Raw genomic sequence first — 15,859 nt, forward strand, 5'->3', positions numbered from 1 at the left:
CTGGATAGGCATCCTGGGTTGGGAAAACAGCACGATAACCCAAAGACATTAAGGTTAAAACATATTTAGTATATTGGTTGCAACACATAGTGTAGTGGGAAGAAAGTTTGGAAAGACAGTGTTGGCTCTTTGACTGAAATGTTAGAGCCATATAATCACAGAATGTTTGAGCCTGAAGGAACCTAGAAAGGTCTACTCCCCTAATTTCCTGAGTTCGAATCTGATCCAGTGAAGTTAAGTGCCTTTTGCAAGTTTATGTAGCAAGGTTGTAGCAAGTGTCCTAAACTCCTACTGAAACAGCACTCTGTGGATAGCTTGCTCAAATAAGGCTAATCTGGCTGGGCTGATAATAAAGATTAGGCTGGAGACCACTCAGAGACTGGTTTGGATACTGATAAGAGTATTTCAGTTTGTTAGTAGAGTGATGACACTATAAATAAAAACAAGGAGACATATTTAGGCATATTGCAGAAACGAAACTATGGGACAAAAACTATCATTTCCAGTTGTAAACAATTGGCTTCCCAGATGGTGGGGAAGTGATAAGGAGGGACTAGATATGGAACTGCATCCAACAGATAGGAAGAAACATCTAGCACTTCTGATTGGGTTCCACTTATCCAAGATAAAAAGGCTTCTTTGAAACATAGCTAACGAAACATTTTCTTGCATTCCTGTAGACTTGACTCCTCCTACTTCTTAGAGTTGTGGTCGTCTTTTTTTTTTGGTACCAGGGATTGAACCCAGGAGTTTTATTTATATTTTATTAGAAATAGGATCTTGCTGAGTTGCTCAGGGATTTTCTAAATTGCTGAGGCTGGATTTGAACTTGGAATTCTCCTGCCTCAGCTTCCCGAGTCACTGGGATTACAGGCATGTGTCACCACGCCTTGCTTATAGTGGTCTTCTTGAATTTAATAATTCCAGCCCTATTGGTATAAATTAGGGCAGTTAGATGGACAGTAAATATTTACACTGGGATTGCTACTATACTTTAGCAGCCATTTTACAATCTGGTACTTAACATTTGGGAGTTTCCCATAAAGAATAGGCCAAGAGAATGTAGAATTTGGAAACGAATAGGATCTTTGATAGGAAAATTTGTTGACAAAATGATATTCAGTTTTTAAAAATCAAACCCAGGGGCTAGGGATATAGCTCAGTTGGTAAAGTGCTTGCTTTGCATGCACAGGGCCCTGGATTCAATCGCCAGCACCACCACCAAAAAAAAAAAAAAAAAAAAAAAAAAAAAAAAAAAAAAATCAAACCCATACTAATAAGTACCATTTACTGAGTTACTCTTTGTGCTTAATTGTGTTAAGCATTTTTATTCATTGAATCTTCATCATGACAATCTCATTTTTAAATGTAAAGTTTGGGAAGATCAAATAAACACTAAAGTTACATAGCCAAATAAGTGGCAGAGCTTGATTCAAGCTCTGATTGGTCTGATAGTGTATGTATATTATGCTTAATGTGCAAACAATAGGCTTTTTGGGGGGAGGGGGTGGTACATGGAGAGTACTGTCTTTCTGTATTTTGGTCAGGTAGCTTATCTTTGAACCAAGACCTTGCACATGCCTCAAATTTTTGGTTCTCCTCCCTATCTGTGGTTATAGATATACATGACCTCCAAGTCTAGTAGGATATTTTATTAATCTTCTTTTACAGATATATAATTGCTATTGATATTGAAGACAAATCTCTCCAGTCAGTGACAATTGTGTGTTTTGCTTTCTAGGGCTTATTTGGAATCTGATGTTGCTGTATCTGAGGAATTGATTCAGAAATACAGTAATTCTGCTCTTGGTCATGTGAACTGCACGATAAAAGAACTTAGACGCCTCTTCTTAGTTGATGATTTAGTTGATTCTCTAAAGGTAAATTTATTTTGCTTTTCATTTTTGACATACCAAAATTTAATATCAAGAATTGAGTACAAAATTGTTTTTCTGTATTCAAATAAATGATTCAGATATAATGAAATCATATTAGTGTGAACTTATGTTTTAAAATGTAGTATCTAATCACGTTTTGAGTGGAAGAAGGTGCTATTTATTTTTCAAATAACTTCATAGTTTGGGAAATTATATGAATTAAGAGTGGGGGAAAAAAAAGTTGGATTTTGATTAAAAATAAAGATTGTCTAGGGGCCAGGGTTGTGGCTTAGTGGTTGAGCACTTGCTTAGCATGTGTGAGGCACTGGGTTCAATCGATCCTTGGCATCACATTAAAAAAAGAAATAAATAAAATGAAGGTATTGTGTCCATCTACAACTAAAAGTATTTTAAAAGATTGATTGTATTAGATTTTAAAGAGTTTAGTACCTAGTCTTTTAGTTTTTATGGGATTTATACATGCACATAAGGTACTTCATATCTTGAACTGTTTCTTCAAGTGTTTATTCTGGAAAATATTTAATATTCTATTATGCCTCAGCTCATTTTGGTTGAATTGCTGGAAATTTGTCTTTAGTTATTGGATCTTGCTACATAGCATGTTAAGAATCTCATCTTACAAATAAACTTTCCCAAAGTTATGACTTTACTTGAAACAATTAAACCACAATCATATAACTTGAACCCCCCCAAGTACTAAAACCATTAATTTTTCCTTCACATAGAACATGTCATTTGTGGTTTGTGTGCTGTGTGCCAATAACTCTGCTTAAAACAGACTAAATCCTTTTTGATCTAAGCCTGAGTAGAAATGTTGTATGCTGCTAATTCTTTTATTTTCAAGAGAAATGCTCTAGTTTACAGTTTTACCATGCAGTTCATAATGTTGGACCAGTAGGATTGGGGCGTTAGATTCAGAACAATTGCTGAAGTGTTCAGGATAGTTTTAAATGCTTAAATGTGCTTTTTTTTTTTTAAATAAACATTTTAGCTTTCATAAACTTGTAGATGATACATTATTTTTAGCTGTGTGCTTCTCTTATTTTAGACTTGAAACCTAAGTAACTAATGATATCAACAGTAAATTGGTTTTCTTTTATCACACATTGTCTCTCTTGTTTAGAATGGTTGCATTTAGTAATGTTTTGAAATGATCTGATGTCAGTCTGTAAATAAAAAGATCACAGTATGTCATTTACCATGTTTGATTAGTTAGTTTCAAAACAGAATTAAAATATTTTGGAGTTAAATACAATGAAACTTCGTATACTTAGTCTAGAAGAAATTGGTGTCCAACAAAGTGATATTTGCTGTAGATGGTTTAACTGTTGGGATAGAACGTGGGTAAAAAATCATTGAGGAGGTACTGATGCAGTTTAAGATGGAGGGTTTGTGGGTAGGAATTGATTAAGAAGAAACACTGTTATAAACAGCAGAACTTTAAACAGCAGAGGTCCATCTCTGAATTTGGTTGGGGAAAGGTGACTTCAAACAATGTCATCATGAAGCATGAGAGAGGTGACATAGCCATTGTCTTTATAGGCCTTGTTTGCCCAATATAGTTAGTAAATGCCGCTATATGTCTGTAATTTAGTGTTTTTCTTGAGGGGAGAGGCATTCTTGGAAGAACACTATTTAAAAACCAAGTAAATAAATTGATCAGAAAATGAATTTTATATATTCCAGTTTTTATAAATTTGAGAGTAAAGTTTCCATGTGTCTTTAGTCAAAAGAAAACTTACTTGATCTTTCAGAGAAAGTGTATTGTCATCTATTACACAGTCCTATCTGTAGACAGTTATATAGGCATGGGAATATTTGTCAAAGGGAAGGGGAAATGAGAAAATGGTAGGGGAAGGCTGATTTAGACACTTACAAAGACTTTTAAATCTGTTTTTAAAGATATTTGAAAATAGAATATGAGGAAGTTTCATGAGTAAACTGCATGGGATAGTTTCTTTTTTGTTGTTAAATATAATTTTAAAATTTCTTTTGAAAATTGTGTTTTTTAAAAAAGCAATTATTTCCAGGTGTGGTGGGCATAGTTGTAATCCCAGTTTACCCTAGTAGGCCAAGGCTCAGGAGGATTGCACGTTCTATGATAGCTTAGCAAATTTAGCAAGACCCTCTCTTGGGGTGGGGGTAGGCGGGGAGAGGTTAAAAGGGTTGGGTGTGTACCTTACAGTACACTACTTCTGGGTACAATCCCAAGTACTTGGGGAAAAACACAACAACTAAACACTGAAGTTGATAAAGTCTTGCATTGGGTGTATTGAATGACATTGCTAATTTAAAATGACAGATTTATTTATGACATTTTTGTACATTTCTAAAGCATTCTTTGTTTTTTTTAATTGAAGAAAAAAGATTTACATGAATTGTACTTTGCTAATTTTTTTTTTGAAAAGAGAAAATAAGAAAATTATGTTTTTTGGCAAGCCAAGAGCTCAAGGAAAGCTGCTTGATGACTTACCCAGAAAGTGATTCATTTAGGACTCAATAATAGTTGGTTTATTATGTTAGCACATAAAGTTAACCTGGCATTAGGTCTCAATCTGTTGAGATAAAAGTATAAGGTGGGGTATCTGTTTCTTTCTCACCATGCAAAGACAATGGTAATTTAAGTGCACAAAGGGACTTCCTTGATGAATTTTGTAATTCTACTACACAAGAATTTATTTAAACCTTTTCTTGCTACTGTTTTTGTATGTGAATAGTACAGATTCTGTCTATTTCCACTGAATAAGGGTACTATTATATAAATGCAGAATTCTTGCTTAAGTAAGTCGGGGGAAAACTTACTAGCACTCTTGCCTCTTTACAGAAATGATTGATGGTATTCTTTTCTAGAGAGATTTCCTGGGTACTTGCCTTCTGTACATGGCCATACTTAAGTGCCTTCTGTACATGGCCATACTTATAGTATGATTCCTAAGTAAGAAAATGGAAACTATCCTAATTTCTAGAAAATATAGTGGAAATTTTATTTAGAAAATATATATTTTATCAAGCCCTATGGCCTAGATAAAATAATAGCTTTTAAACAAAAATTTGAAAGCAATTTCTCTCATTGCCTTGATAAATGCAAGACATTTTGGCTCCCTCAAATTTATATGACCTACATTTTTAGATTCTGGGTCACAGTTACCACTTCTGTTTGAAATCTTGCTCAGAAATTAAATTCTTACTAGCATGTGAGACTTTTTCATACTTTCTCTCCCCAGCAATATGAGGGAAGAGGCTGTTCTTTTAAGTGTGATCAAAGAAGTAATTGCAGGCTCATCAGTTCTAAGACCTGACATTAATTTGTAGGCATTACTGTGCTTGGGAACAGGTTTCTTGGTGGTTGACTTTGAGTACATAAAAATGTGTTCTGTAGATTTCTTCTTTAAAATTGTGTGATAGTTCCATTTGTTTTACCCCTTTGAAATTAGCTACAAGCTTCGAAGTCCTAGAAAAGATTTTGAGTGTCCAGAGGTTGAGCATCAATTCATTTTCTAGTTGGACAGTATAGGAAAAATTACTGGCAAAATATTTATTCTTCAGTTCAGTAGAACTTAGTCCAAACATTTAATAGTATAAAATTTTACCGCAGCTAAATGTTTTGACCCTACCCCAGGATTTGTTTTAAAAGTTATATTTCTTAAAGTGGGTATGTTCCATTAATTGCCTCTCATAAAGTTGATGGAAATGAATATTGAAGGGTCAAGGAGGAATGTCCTTCAGTAATAAGTTGAGAGAGCTGTGCATGTGTTCCCATCCCAGAGTCTAATGTATATAGTCAGTCTGTGAGAAGTTGGAAAGAGATTGGATAACTTTTTGATCTAGTGATATTTGTCAAATTTTGTGAGATTTAAATGGTATGATAGTTGGAACAAATTTAAACCACCTACTTAAGTTTAATCCATTTCCTGTGATTAATCTGTGTCATAATCTTTGATAAGGAATCTATTTAAAACAATGGTTCTCAGTCTTGGCTGCACGTTGGAATCACCTGGGGACTTATAAAATTAAAAAATAACTGGGAAAATGGCAGGGCAGAGGGTCCCATCCCCTGAAACTGATTTTCTCTAGGTGTACTGCCTGGAGAATCACTGTTTTGGCAATAGCTCTAAACCTGGATTATTCCCCCAACCAACCCCCATTTTAAAATGATGATAAGTCTTTACTGGGCTCTGCTTTGGGGCCAATTGAGGGAAGTTACATGCTTTACTTGAAAGCCCAAATTCCAAGAAGTCATCTAATAGTTTTACAATAAACCAAGACTAGATATTTTCTGCACAGGTTCTTATGTTTCTGTAATGTGGCTTAAAGATTATACCTTTCAATGAAAAATTTTTGTTAAAATTGTATGAAAATTTCTAGCTGTAGCTGACTGATATGCAGTTGTAGTGTTCTAGGATATAATCTTCAATCTGAAAGCAAGTAAAAGGCCTGAGCTCCAGAAATAGTTGACCCAAAAGAATGTTAAAATCTAGCCCTTGGGCTTTTATGCTGCTATTAAGGTACACATTTTGACAATTTTCTGTGAGATTTCTTTGACTCACAGAAAAATTAAAAGGGAAATACACCGCCAATGTAGAGACAAATACTAATGAATAAGTCTGAAGTTTCATAAAAGGCCAAATAATTTTTAGTGTTTAAGAATGAAGAAAGTTTCGAAATTGTCAGAATTGCCAAAGTAATATCTGAAATTATTAACATCTCCTTCCTCCATTTTCTTTAAAAATTCCCTCTCCCCCCATTTGAGACATCATAACTTTGCAGACCTCTTAATCATTTGTGTGATACATAGTTAATTACTTTACTCCCACAGAAGAAAGGCAAATAAGACACAGCTGTCCTTGCCCTTTTCCAGTGTTTCTTATTTCTTAGATCTTCATCTTTGCATATTTCACCTCTGCCCAAAGGAGAGGTGAGCTTTGACTTCCAGTTAATGCTTATTTTGGCCATAATGCTGCAAAGTATTTGCAATAGAATGGCCTAGAGTCGATTGTTCAAAATACTTTTTTTTTTTTTTTTTTTTTTTTTTTTTTTGCTACCAGGGATTGAACTCAGGGGCACTCAACCACATCCCCAGCCCTATTTTGTATTTTATTTAAAAACAGGGTCTCCACTGAGTTGCTTATCAGCATCTCGCTATTGCTAAGGCTGGCTTTGAACTCACAATCCTCTTGCCTCAGCCTTCCAAGTCACTGGGATTACAAGTGTGTGTCATCGCACCAGCTCCATGCTTCTTTAAAGTTGTGTTTATTGGTGTTGAGGTGGTGATTCAGGGTGGAGTGCTTGCCTCACACATGAAGCACTGGGTTTGTCCTCACACCACATAAAATAAAGGTATGGTTTTTATCTACAACTAAAAAAAGTTTGTGTTCATTGAATTTTTTTTTTCCTGCCTCATTATGGTACTACGTACATTTGTTATGGATTCTCACTAATAACTGGTTACTCTGTAGGTGACTTATAGAACAGCAGGTTCTGGAATTGGATATACTGGAGATCACTGAGATCACTATGACCTAGCTAACAACTTTTTTTTTTTAATTTTTTGGGTGTAGATGGACACAACACAATGCCTTTATTTTTATGTGGTGCTCAGAATCGAGCGCTCTACCGCTGAGTCACAATCCCAGCCCTAGCTAACAACTTTCTTAATCTTTCTGCCTTGTCTCTTCTAGAAAGATAACAACACTATTTAATGTTTGGGTTAATTATGATAACTGACCAATGCATATGAAACACATCAACTATCTTATAAAAATGTTTAGAAAAAAGTTAGTCCTTTTGTTATTATGTAACAGTTCCAGTAATTATGCAAATAGTAGAATGCTAATTCTTAACTGAGACCTCCTTTTTCTTATTGTTTTGTTTTGGGAAGAGAGAGAGTTATTAAATTTTCTCCAAATGTAGCTATAACATTTACAACTTCTGTGATAGCATATAAAAATGTATATTTCTGGTTTTCTTTTCTTACAATGGGAAAATTTGGCAACATTGGCCTAGAACACTTGGATATCCCCATTTATGGAGCTGGGTTGTGGGTGCTCCTTGATAAGAACAGTACATATGCTCTCTCATCCAGCTTTCCTTGTGCAGCCCAAGGACTGCAGGACTTTTGAGGCCTGCCTCTGTTTCTTGCCTCTGGATAGCCTGGCTCTTAACAAGTGTCCTCAAAATGGCAAATAACATTTATAGATGACCTAGGTGGGAAGTCTTGAGCATCTCTCCGTGTGGAGTTGGAGTGCAGCCTGGTCAGTGTCAGTAACTGTGATGATCAAATTGGTAACATGCACATGCTAAAAATAAGCCCTATCTGAATTCTGTCATGGTAAAGTTATCTGTATTGCTAAAATAATTTCTTCTAAAATGTGGAAGGTTGATTTTTTTTCTCTTTAGACGAATGGATTGTGGTAGATGAAAACAGCTCTCTAGGTCTATAGTAACTTGCCCAGGTAAAAAAGTTGTTAGCAACTTTCCCTATCGCATAGTTGTCCTTTAAACCTTTCTACTGTCTCAGAAGCTATCTAAGAACAGGGAGGCATTTTTATTATTTTCCGTCAACAGATGAATGCCTGATTTTCTTACTTAAATAGTAGTTAAATTCAGTTTGTAGGGGTTATCAAAGTGTTACTTTTGGTAGAACTGACAGTTTGTAGAGGAATCCAATGGGCCTTCCTAATCTGAAGTGTGTTCACTCAGATTTGAACACCTTAATGCTCAATACCCAACTCATAGTAGGCAGCTTTTGTTGAATGAATGAATATGTTACGAAAGATAATATTTTAGATCAAAGGTTAGAAACTAGTGTCTCTTCAGCCCAATATCTAGTTTTGTACAGCCTGGGAGCTAAGAATGGTGGCTCAGAGCCACCATTAAGAGGTTGTTAAAAGAACAACAATACAAAGAATATGAATTAGAGACCCTAAAATGCCCATAAAACCTGACGTTTTTACTGCCTGGCTCTTTACGGAAAAAGTCTGCTGATTCCTGGTTTAGATAACGGAAATGCTAACTATTCTCCTTTTCATTTATACTGTGTTAGATGCACACCAGAATAATCAATGTAGATGGTGGCATCATTGTGATATGTTTGTCACCTACTTAAACAGGTCAGAGTGATTGCCAGATGCTTTGGATTAGGAAGCACAGTTAATTGCAGATGATGAATATTTAATAAAATTCAGACTAACTTGTGCTTATAAGTTTTCAAGAGCTATTTTTGAACATGTCATTGAACCTTTGTATTATATGATGTCATGAAATTTTAGAACTGGAAGAAAACTTTCAAATCTTGTCTAACCATTTAGAGAGTATGGAGTTGAAAGGAAATAAAGGATGTCTCCAAATGAAATTGCTTTTCAGAAGCAAAGCTTTTAAACCCCAACTGTTTCATTTGATGATTAAAAAAAAAAAACTCAGATTTTGAAGCCAGGAGTACTAAAAATAGAGTTTGGTCAGTTTGTTGCAGTCATCAGCCCCTGGACGGGACAGTGGAATCTAGTTGCTATAATCTGACATCAGACACGTTGTTAAACCTGTCTTCTATTGTCTGCATCTGCTAAGGTAATGGTAATGATCTCATAAGGGTAAGAGGGCTAAAGGAATTTATAAAGTAGTAAATAGTACATTTGTAAAGCATATATTAATATTTGTTAAAGGCAGCAGTGGTTAAAATAATAATGGTCAGTTTTATTAATAGGTATAAAAGTATGAGGAGTCCTCCTTCCCAGGATTAATTATGGCCCTTAAACATTCATCACTGGGCAGACAAGTACCTGATCCTTAAAATTCTAGAGGTAATATTTTTGGTACCTGAAGTCTAGTTTCCCAGATAAGTACTCCCTGTCCCATCATTGCTCATCAGATGTGTGTGTGTGTCTATATATATATATATATATATATATATCACATTATATAAAATATATCTTCAAGCACTTTTGTTAGTACTTTAAAACCAATTTTAATAGTTAAACCTTGTCAGTTTTCCCTTTTAAAAGCTAAATAACTTCAGAGGTAAATGAATATTAGAGCTGGAGAGGTAAGAGATTATCTTTGGCATGTTTTCTGATTTCAGAGGAACAGATTAACTTGTATTGTAATCTACCCACCACCACCCCCAAAAAAGATAATTGTAATTGAATTGAGGCTGGTGACTTGGAGTCAGTGAAATATATGTGTTTAGAGTATGTGCTATACCTCTAGTATGTAGGCAGTTTAGACAGATGCTTTTTGAGGAAATGTAATTACAAAACTTTACTTGAATTATGCTTATAATAGGCTCTTGTTTTCTTATAGTTTGCAGTGTTGATGTGGGTATTTACCTATGTTGGTGCCTTGTTCAATGGTCTGACACTACTGATTTTGGGTAAGTCTGCAAAACCATTGGAATAAAAAATTGCAGTGCAAGGAGCTTAAGACATTGTAGTGTAGAATATTCTTAAAGATGATGTAAATTTGAGGTTGTGATATCTTTAAATAGGTGAACAGATACTATATTTATTGAAATACTACTTTAGTTCCTGAAGACTGCTCCACCTAACTAACCATGTAAACCAGAAAATGTGTAGCCTTACCTGATGGTGCAGTCACAAGTCTAATCCGGAATGCCTATATTTCAAAACAAAAAAACAACAACAGTGTGATATGATTTGAAATTGAAACTAGGCATAGTTCCTATAGCCTCACTCAGGTAATTTGTTCCTCTGGAGTGGTACCTTAAATGCATCTTGTATATTTGTTTGTTCATTAGGAACACTGCCTGAGTGAGTGTTTCCAGTTTGATAGTTTAATGTTTGTACCCTAAATTGTTCTATTCCTTTAAAGTTTTGAATTTCCTTTTACAGCTCTGATTTCGCTCTTCAGCGTTCCTGTTATTTACGAACGGCATCAGGTAATTTCTTAATTGTAATTTAAGAATACAGAGCTCACTCCAAAACCTTATAAAAAGCCTTTGTTGGCACTTAGTAATGCTTAAATAAGATACATCAGCAATGGTAGTTTTCTAATAATCCTTTTTATTTCCGTTTTCAGGCACAAATAGATCACTATCTAGGACTTGCATATAAGAATGTTAAAGATGCTATGGCTAAGTAAGTATAATCCGCAACTTTTCTAAGGATGAAGTGTGCTGGTTTGAAAATACTATAATCTTTTCATGTTACAGGCATAGTGAGTAGCAAATCTCCATCAGAGTGACAAGGGTTGGCAAAATATTTTTTCCTGATATTAACATCATTATTTTCTAGGTTTATTTAGGCATTGTTTAATCTGTGAGGCAAAGATAGCAAAATGATAGGTAATAATTTGGCAGCTTTACGACTTCCTTTCTTGTATAAGCTAAATAATATATAAGTATCTGTGGGGAAAAGTACCCAGTGATGATAATATTTAGGAAACATAGCCATTTTTTTCTTCTTTATCCCAGTTAACTTGTACTTTAATGAAGCACTCAATTGCACTATGACCTTCTTGAGTGAGGTACAACTTGGTTCCTCTGTTTTTTTTAATATGCAAATGTGTGTGATCTTCAGTGTTTGCATTTTAAAACCAGTTTTCTGAAATATTTCTATTGAAATAAAATTTTTCAAAAAAGATATTGTAATGATATTTACCTTGACCATTTTTCCCCTTCTTTTCATTTGTAGAATCCAAGCAAAAATTCCTGGATTGAAGCGCAAAGCTGAATGAAAAAGCCCAAAACAATTAACAGTAGTTCATCTTTAAAGGGGATATTCATTTGATTACATGGGGGAGGGTCAGGGAAGAATGAAACCTTGACATAGCAGTGCAGTTTCACAGATCTTTATTTTTAGCAATGCACTGTTTGAGGAAAAATTACCTGTCTTGACTGCCATGTGTTCATCATCTTAAATATTGTAAGCTGCTATGTATGGATTTAAATTGTAATCATATTTGTTTTTCCTATATGAGGCACTGGTGAATAAAAAGTAATCTGAGAAAACTGTATATTACACTTTGTTGCAGGTAGTCTTGCTGTATTTGGGGGAAGTTGCAGAGAAGGTGGAGCAAGAATAAAACCCCTTTTCACAGTTTGTGCACTGTGTATGGTTGTGTAGATTGATGCAGATTTTCTGAAATAAAATGTTTAGATGAGATCATACCACTAAAGCAGGATTGAAAAAGCTTTGCCTTTTTGGTATGTTCTAGGTGTATTGTGAATTTTACTGTTATATTAATTGCCAATATAAGTAAATATAGTTTATATATATCTATATATAGTGTTTCACAAAGCTTAGACCTTTACCTTCCGGCTGCCCCACAATGTGCTTGATATTTCAGTCATTGGTTATACATGTGTAGTTTCAAAGCACTTAAGCTAGAAAAAGAATATATTTCTAGGAGCACTACCATCTGTTTTCATCTTGAAACAACGCCACATACATAGAACTCCAAAATAAAACTTCATTGCACAAAACTTACTGTAGTTAATTTTGTCACAAACTCTGGGTCTATATGGACTGAATCTAATGCTTCCAAAAATGTTGTTTGCAAATATCAAACATTGTTATGCAAGAAATTATAAATTGAAGACTTACACCATTGTGGTTTAAGCTGTACTGAACTAAATCTGTGGAATGCATTGTGAACTGTAAAAGCAAAGTATCAATAAAGCTTATAGACTTAAAATGTGTTTGGTATTTTGATTTCATAAAAGTGTGACAGATTGTGTACACAAAGGGTAGACTTTGCTTCAACCAGTTAGAGTGGCAACTTGTGCTTTTAGATCTAAGTTTCAGCTATATTTACTTCAAACAAAGGTCAAAGAACATGTTTACATAATCAAATTTATTTGACACCAAAATGTTTTTAAATTTTATACTTTGAAAATAAATTCATGCACCAATATTTTAACATGTAGAATACAGTGCAGGATTTATGAACATACATAAAATTATACCATATAAATGTTTACAAATAATATTTAAGAAGTTTTCTTGACACAGACACTATTGCTCTTTAAATAGTTGTACATATCATTTCCCAGTTCATTTTTTTGTCCACATGGTTATTTGAATACAAGATCCAATTCAGTATGAAAGGTCAGTAGTACAATATAGGCAGACATGTTATCACTCAGCATCACCAGTCACATGGTTACAGAAAACAATTAGAACTGCATAGGGACTCTACTGTGGGCCCAACAACCTATTAGTGGATTAATGTAAGGCATTAATAAATTGGCATATAAAAATAGCTTAATGAGTAATCTAATCTTTTAGAATGCTGAAGCACTTCTGTGGTAGATGTTAATCTATTCTTTAATTGAAAATGCTTCATTTCACCTTTTCTCTAAACTGACAACTGCAGATAGCCAGGAACTCAAGTTTCAGAATTTCAGTGCACTGACTGACAGGACTAGTTGGCGTCTGTGCTTAGCCACCTTTCCTCTCAGTGATTGCTGTCAGCCCCATCCAACAGTTGGTGGTTGACCGTGTATAAGTTGACTTGAGGGGCTTCAGAGATGGCTTCAAATTAATATTGCCCAAACATATTCTGTTGGACAACTACCTCAGGAGCTCAAAGCTGAGTTATTTTTTTTTCATAATTTTGATTCAGCAAATATTCTTCAGACTTAGGACTCTGTTCTGCAGAATTTGAAAATCTGGACTTGACATAGTTCACCCAAACCAAATCAGTGGAGTTGCCTCGACCCCACTCCAACAGTGGTAAAAACCAAGGTGTAGCTTCAGGTCACCTCATGCGTTACCTACCATTTAAAGATTTAACAAGACAAATCAGTTCAATTCCATTTGGTCACACTTGAGTTTTATTTGTTTTCCTTTTCTGTTTTGTAATAGAGGTTTGTTTTACTTGATTTCTAGTTTGAATTTTGTAGGTTTGGCACTAATCTAATGAAAATTCATTCTACTTCCTACTGAACTTAAGTTCCTTTGCTGCTCACCTTCCTTATAACCACCATTTCTAAAGCAATTAACTGATGTCTGTCATTTACAAAGCCTTGACAAACACAGGACATGGATGACAGAGTGAATCTGCTAAGGGTCCTGCAGCCCTCCTCAGTTTTGAAGTTTTAGCACCATATGTAGAAAGGAGATAAACTTTGTGGGAGGTGAGACAGCAGCCCACACACTGGAAACTTTCAAAGGCACTTAATGGATATAAAACTGCAAAGGAAACATTAAAAAATTAAGTTTCTCAACTTGTTTATAACATGGCTCATTTGGTTTTGAAAGCTAGATGTGGAGAACAGGCTATTTCTAGTACTTCAGTGCATCTAACTTAAGCTGTGTTCAACTTATTTGTAAAAATGAACATTCTTGAAGTATTATAGAAACAGAATAGCAAAACATCTTTTGTAAAAGTTTTGATGCAAATTAAAAGCTACATATTGGTTAGGGTTAACTGAGGCTTTAAATTTTGTTATTGGGCTACATCATCAGGATTTGTCAATGTAGTTAGTACATTTAGTTTTTAATCTCCTGGAGAGAGACCAGCAGACTTTACATTTTAGAACTTTACCTTCCCTCTTGGCATCACAGTTTTGGAGAGTCCAGATTATGGGAGCAGTCATAGAATTTCACTAGCATTTGGAGCTTGTGCGTGCCCGCAGCATCGTAGGCATTTCCCAGCAGCTTAGTGTCAAGGTGCTGCCTCGGCACTACCTCTGCATTTGCTGGGTTGTAGCAGTAGCAGCAATAATAACTATTATAAGAAATTTCTGCATTTACAGACATCGCCACACAAATACACTGAAAAACAGAGACCAAATAGTCATTTTTGTATGGCTGGACATACATCAAATGGCAAACAAACAAACAATCTTGCCAGGTGTTCAGGAATCAAGCTCAGGAGATGTGTTGAACATTTTTAATAAACATGGAATCTTGACTCCAATTAAGACTTACAGGTCCCCCTCACCATGGCTCTTTTAAAAAGGGGGGTTTGTTTTTTTGTTTGGTTTGGCTCTTTCAGCAGCTTGAGCATCTGTGCTGAATGTGGTGAGAACTTTTGAAAACTTGATTTTACACTCTCTCTCCTGTTACTATCAGAAAGGTTTTATCGATGCCACTCGAGTTAGAGAGCTCTTTTGAGAGTTTAGCACAGAGCCAGGGATCATAGTGTATTCACATGCCTACCAAGGCCTGCAGGCCCTGCATTTTTACAGTTACTTCTAAAGAAGACTTGTATAGGAAACAAGTCACCTATTTCCTGCACTGGGGTGACTAATTGACTTAGGTCTCTTGCTCCTAGTTTGTTCAATCTAACTGGTTCTCTGAATGGGTGTTTACACTCTGTAGCTGCCAATACTATCAAGAGTTCAAGTGCCAGCAACAGTTGGCACTGCAAGGTAGCTCCTAGACAGGCATCAGAAAGCCTCGTTGGTGCCATGTTCTATGCAGTGCTTTTGGGTGGGAAGTAGATTCAAGTCTTAGGTAGGTATGTTTACCACAACGTAACTTAGACTACTAAAGATATTAGAATGCATGTGTTTTATATCCCTTTAAGAATTTTGCTTGGGTTGAATGGAAAACAACATTCATACTGCAAGAAAGTCTTCTGATATCAGATGTAGAAAATCTTGAGAATCACCTAGTCCTGTTCCTCCATGCTCTTAATATCCTTGGTGAAGAGACAGAAGGCAGCTGCCTACTCTGAAGTGCTTAGAAGGCTAGTACCATCTGTGGAGCAGTTCAGTATGCATTCATCTAAATTACTGGCTCTTTCACACTAAGGTCAAAAGCTGCCCTAGTTGGTAGCATAAATAGCAAGGTGGGGTTCTCTTGCCACTAACTAGCCCTGGGCCTTAGTATTACTTCTCATCTGATCTCATGTCAGACTGGCTAGCACTTGCCAAGGGCAACCTAGGCACAGTGTTGTATTTTGAAAACTTCACTTGGCTGGGGATTAATCATGCATCCTAAAGACACTGGTGACGGAATTCTTAAAAAGACATGGATGAATTCTACTCTGTCAACGAT

At 35.3% G+C, this 15,859-nt stretch overlaps 2 protein-coding genes across 4 annotated transcripts in view; one reads left to right on the forward strand and one right to left on the reverse strand.

Moving 5' to 3' along the window:
* The window catches only part of RTN4 (reticulon 4), a 67,338-nt gene extending 54,793 nt beyond the window's left edge, over positions 1 to 12,545 (forward strand). For all 3 annotated transcript variants that reach the window (XM_081264736.1, XM_081264737.1, XM_081264738.1), the window contains 5 exons: positions 1,742 to 1,880; positions 10,194 to 10,263; positions 10,742 to 10,788; positions 10,929 to 10,987; positions 11,543 to 12,545. In XM_081264736.1, coding sequence (XP_081120862.1) covers positions 1,742 to 1,880; positions 10,194 to 10,263; positions 10,742 to 10,788; positions 10,929 to 10,987; positions 11,543 to 11,585 — 358 coding nt within the window. In that variant the 3' untranslated portion in view covers positions 11,586 to 12,545. The remainder of the gene's footprint in view (positions 1 to 1,741; positions 1,881 to 10,193; positions 10,264 to 10,741; positions 10,789 to 10,928; positions 10,988 to 11,542) is intronic.
* EML6 (EMAP like 6) overlaps positions 11,782 to 15,859 on the reverse strand; it is a 260,325-nt gene continuing 256,247 nt past the window's right edge. The window contains exon 42 of the mRNA XM_081264735.1: positions 11,782 to 14,629. Coding sequence (XP_081120861.1) covers positions 14,605 to 14,629 — 25 coding nt within the window. The 3' untranslated portion in view covers positions 11,782 to 14,604. The remainder of the gene's footprint in view (positions 14,630 to 15,859) is intronic.

This window comes from Spermophilus citellus (genome assembly GCF_964194105.1).
Source record: "Spermophilus citellus genome assembly, chromosome: 13".
Taxonomy (NCBI): Eukaryota; Metazoa; Chordata; class Mammalia; order Rodentia; family Sciuridae; genus Spermophilus; species Spermophilus citellus.